Source organism: Suricata suricatta, chromosome 11, assembly GCF_006229205.1.
Source record: "Suricata suricatta isolate VVHF042 chromosome 11, meerkat_22Aug2017_6uvM2_HiC, whole genome shotgun sequence".
In the NCBI taxonomy this organism is placed as follows: domain Eukaryota; kingdom Metazoa; phylum Chordata; class Mammalia; order Carnivora; family Herpestidae; genus Suricata; species Suricata suricatta.
In genome coordinates this window covers 7,751,098-7,755,846 of record NC_043710.1, presented here as the reverse complement: position 1 = coordinate 7,755,846, position 4,749 = coordinate 7,751,098, and the positions used below count along the sequence as shown (strand labels likewise).

Here is a 4,749-nt window from a genome sequence, read left to right as displayed (position 1 = left end):
GTCGTAGTCCATCAGGTACTCGCCCCGCCAGCGCGGCTGGTAGTTCCGCCGCTGCTCTCGGCTGCGGGGCGGGGGAGGCGGCGGCGGCGGCGGCGGCGGAGGGGGCAGCGGCGGGAAGGCGAGTCCCCCGGGCTCCTGGTCCTCGTCGTCGTCCTCTTCCTCCGCGGGCCGTTCCGACGGCTCCCCTGGGGAGAGCGGGACGTCGCCTAAGAAGGGACAAAAGGCCGCACTGGAGCCGGCAGAGGGCAAGCCGACCGCCCGCCCAGGCCCTCCGGTCCCATCCTCCCGAGTGTCCCCTTCTGCCTTCCGCTCTCTCCCACCCCCTTTCACCCCAGCACTCCCAGCCTTCTCTCCCTGCCTGGCCCGGGTCCCTGCCCCCACTCTCCCGCGCCACCTGCTCTGGTCCTGCGCCAGCTCACCCCACCACTCCTCCTCCGGCTGCTCCTCCTCCTCCGCCCCTCCCCCCTCTTCGGAGGCTGCGGCCGTGCCGGGGGCGGCAGGGTCCCTGGGGGACTCGGGGCAGGGCAGCCCCAGGGCCAGCAGGTGCGCGGCCTGCTCGCTCCACTCCTGGGCGATAAGGGCCTTGACAGGCCCGCCGAGGCGCGTGGAGCCCGGGTGGCGCTGGCGGATGTGCCTCCTGATGGTGCTCATCTTGAGCGAGGCCAGCGCGCCCCCGCACACCATGCACACCAGGCCGCGCCGGCCGCCGTCCAACTCCACGAGGTACTCCAGCCGCCAGCGCTCCTGGTAGCGGCGGCGGCGGCGGCGGTCACGGCCCCGCGGCGACTGGCCCGGGACCCCCACCCTCTCGCCCTCCTCCTTCTCTTCCTCCTCTGCCGGCCGGGGCCTCTCAGGGACCCCGCCAGCCTCTTCCTTTTTTACGTCTGGGGGACTGAGATCCTGAGAGGGTAGGGCTCCAGCAGTGGGGGCGGGGTCCCGGCTCTTTCTGGTCAGGTCCTGGGGGACGAGGTCATCGTCTGTTGGGGAAGGGGTGAGGGAGAGGGGCTCAGCCTGGCGGCAGGGTTGCCCTTACCCACGCAGAGGGGTCCTCACCCCAGCCCCTATCTAGAAGCCCCAGCCGGTGTGGGTGTGGGTGTGTGTCTGTCCGTGGGTGGGTGAGTGGGTGTGGAGGAGTCCCTCCCGGTGTTGGCCACAGACCCCACTTTGCAGCCCTAATATGGGGGGAGGGGAGGGGTCTCGGCCCAGGGATGGGCCTCGCACCTGGTGGGGACCGAGTGAGCTCAGACAGTGTCTCGGGCTGGCCACCCCAGGCTTGCAGCAGGGCGCTGCGCTGGGGGCCGCTGAGCCCCAGGGAGCTGGGGTGCACCTCCAGCACGTGGGCACGGATGTCGTCCAGGTGCAGGCTGGGTAGTGCCCGGCCACAGGCCATGCACACCAGCCGGTTCCCCCGAGGGTCATAGTCCATGAGACACTCTGCCCGGAACCAGTTCTGCAGGGACTCCTTCAGCCTCCGCTCCAGCCGCCGGGCCCCCAGCCCCCTGCTGCCCGCGGCCCTCCGGGAGGCTGACAGGCGCCGACGCCGAGCCCGGGGTGCCACTGGGCCCCCTCGCCGCTGGCATCGGCCGCCCTCACCAGCTGGGGCTTTGCCTGAAAGGGTCGGAGGGAGGTTAGGAACTGAGATGCTGGCGATCCAGGGAGCTCCCCGCGGCGTCAAGGACCTCCACAAGCCTCTCCCTCTCTCTGCCTCTGCCTAACCTTGGCCTTCTCTTCCTCTCTCCACATCCCTTAACTCCTCCGCCTCCGAATCTTCCGGCACACAAACTCGAAGTTCTGAGCACTCCTCCCGGAGACCCAGATTCTAGCCCCTTCTCTGGCCTTCACTGTTAAGCCGTACCTTTCCAGCACCCTCTCCTCCCAGCCTTTCCCCCGCTCATACCCCACCTCCAGTCTCGTTGAACCTCCTAAATCCACACAGTGCCAAAACCCTCAGGGATGCGGGAGACCCCCTCCGCTCACCGTCCCTCCCGGGTATAGCACAGTAAGGGCTGTAAGCAGACCCCACCCCCAAAAAGAGCCGTGACTGGCTCAAGAAAATCAGTTCCTTGGCTGAGAAGGCGGGGCTGGGCCCCACCCGGCCCCGCCCACCCCGCCCCTGCCTCTCCAAATTCTGCGTTACCTGGGCCCTTGGGCGGGCAAGCTTGCAGGCTAGCCCCCTCCTCCTCCTCTTCCTCCTCCTCTTCCTCCTCCTCCTCAGCCCCCTGGGCCCCCAGGCCCTCAGACTCTCCGCAGGCCCCGAGCCCCAGGTGGGCATCCCAGCTGTTGCTGATGACTTCCTTCTCCCGGGGGCTCCAGTGCAGGGAGTAGGGGTGCTTCTGGCGTATGTGCCGCTTGATGGTGCTGAGCTTGAGCGTGGCCAGGGAGCTGCCGCACACCATGCACACCATGCCGTGCCGGGCGGGGTTGAAGTCCATCAGGTACTCCAGCCGCCAGTGGTCGTGGTAGTAGCGCCGGTGGTCCCGGCCTGGGATGCGGCTCTTTCCGGGCCTGGAGGCCCGGGCCTCACAGTGGTCTGAATATTTCCTGCCTGAAGATGCTGGTCCCCTGGCCCTGGAGGAGGGCAGGGGGGCACTCCCCCAGGACCCCAAGGCACCCCCTTCCAGCTGCAGATCTTGCCCTGAAGAGGAGGGGAAAGGGGAGACAGTTTTTCAATGTCCGATTTTCAGGGAAAGCACCCAGGCTTGGATTTTGCAGAGAAAGGGAGGTGGGGGATGGGTCGTTCTGGGGCAGGAAAGGATGGCAACAGCAATAAAAGGGATGTGGGAGAGCCCGGAGTCAAAGCATTGGCCCTTTTATGAAGAGTGAGGACCCTTTAAGAGTGGGCCAAGAACGAAGGGATGCAGGGCTCCGTGAGGGGCTAGCTCTGACTTTTTAAAAAATGAGGTGAAGGCCAAGGAGGCAGCCGGCTCTGTAAGGCACCCGATTTGGAGGAGGGCACTAAGGGTAAAGCCAGAGGGCAGTACGCCGGGCGGCTGGGCCAGAGCAGAGCGGGCGGTGGGGCGAGAAGAACAAAGGGGGCATCTGTCTGCATCCAGGGCCGGTACACAGGACCCGCCCGTATGAGGCCCCAGCCAGGAGGGCCCCACCCAAAATCTCCCTTTTTCCAGTGCTGTCTCCACTACAGCCTTCTGAGAGTCCCATTTTGGGGGGTGCTAGGCATCGTCAGTTCCCCAAATACAGGCACCCACAGGAGGGATCCCCAAGACAAAGCTGTCAACGCCTTCAGGGAAAGGAGTTTCTAGGACCCCCACTTCCCTAGCGTCCAGGAGAGCCGACGACCCTGCAAGGGGACCCGCAGGAGGGCCACTAAAGTGGCTACTGAAGATTCTGCGGAAGGGAGTGGCCACCACCCACTGGAGCCCATTAAGTCTTTCTGGGGATTTATTTTTTGCTCTGGCAGAGAGCCGGCCACTGCCCAGCAGTCAAGGGGCAGGCACTGGTGAGGCCCAGGCAGAGCAAGCTGACCCAGTGGTGTTCCCTTTTGCCAAACGGGCAGACACCCCAAGCGGTCCCCCACCTTCCCTGCAGTTTGGACCCTATTTTATTTAGAAAAGGGTTTCCTGGCCACAAAAGCTGAATGGACAAGTGTGGTCGTGCTCCCGCTGGAAAACCTCAGGGTCAGAAAAACAAAAGACAGGACCAGATAGGACTCCTGTCACCATTATGGTGTTTGTTTTGATTTAAGTGGATCCAAAGAAAAAAAAGCACTGGCTTCAAAGTCAGACACCTCGATCCAGGATGGTTTCACTGGTAACTTGCTCTGTGATCTTTGATAGATCCAATGGCTCTCGGGGCCTAAGCCTCTTTGTCTGAAAAGGCACTGGATAGCTAGCTGGTCTCTAAGCATCCTTCCCCGCGCTGGATCTATGCTAGTCTAAGGTGATTTGGCCCTTTAAGAGCCCAAAAAAGGGGAGGAGCTGAGATTCTTTAAAAACAAAAGGGGATGGGGAGTTTCTGCGAGGGGAGCTCAGAGATTAGGGCAGAGTCTCCCTAGTCTGGACAGAAACGTCACGGGGCTTAAGGCGTTGACCCTGCAGCAGGGGAATGAAGAGAACGGGGAAGACGGGCTGGTTCTAATTAGCTGACAAATTGTGACAAAAATTTCTGAAAAGAAGGGAGGCGATAACGCGCGGACAGAAGGGGTATCTGCCTTTGTGAGCGAGCCCATCCCTGTAGAAACTGCCCGCGGTGGGTAAGGTAGTGGGGGGCCCCCCCCCCGAAGCGCAAGCCACGCTCTTTCCTAGAAAGAACATGGGGGAAAAGAAAAAGGATTCCTGTCTGCAAGCAAGGCCACAGGAGAGGAGGGGCAGCCCGACTTAAAGCAGCGGAGTTCCCAGCTCAGCTCCTCTAGGGGAAAGTCCCCCAAAAACGACCCACAGTCTGGGCAGACTTTTAAGAGACAGCCGGATAAGGGAGACCACCTGGGAGTCTGAAAGAGAAAGGGGCGGGGGCGCAAGTCCAACCGCCTACAGCGCGCTCCCCATGGCGCCTAGTCGGGCCCTCTGGGGACCCTCCGGCCTGGCCTCTGAGGCTGGGGGCCGCGGGGCCCTTTAAGGGGGAGGGAATCCGCCCAAGCCCCGCGGGCGGACCCCGGGAGCTGGGCGGGGGGCTCTCCTGCTGGCCCTGCAGCGGCGATCCGCGCCCGCCAGGTGGCGCCCCCGGCCGCCCTGCCCGCGTCCCCCCCTTTGTTCGGCGGCGGAGAAGGGGCCCGGAGCCCGGAGCCGCAGCCCT

General features: G+C 64.0%; 1 protein-coding gene across 1 annotated transcript; it reads right to left on the bottom strand.

Moving 5' to 3' along the window:
- On the bottom strand, window positions 1–2,642 carry C11H11orf95 (chromosome 11 C11orf95 homolog; the record flags this gene model as incomplete). Its single annotated transcript, XM_029957408.1, has 4 exons — window positions 1–206; window positions 420–977; window positions 1,222–1,608; window positions 2,138–2,642. Coding segments are annotated over 4 exons (1,656 nt in total), but the record flags the coding sequence as incomplete, so codon positions are not given.
- Between the last annotated feature and the right edge of the window lie 2,107 nt (window positions 2,643–4,749).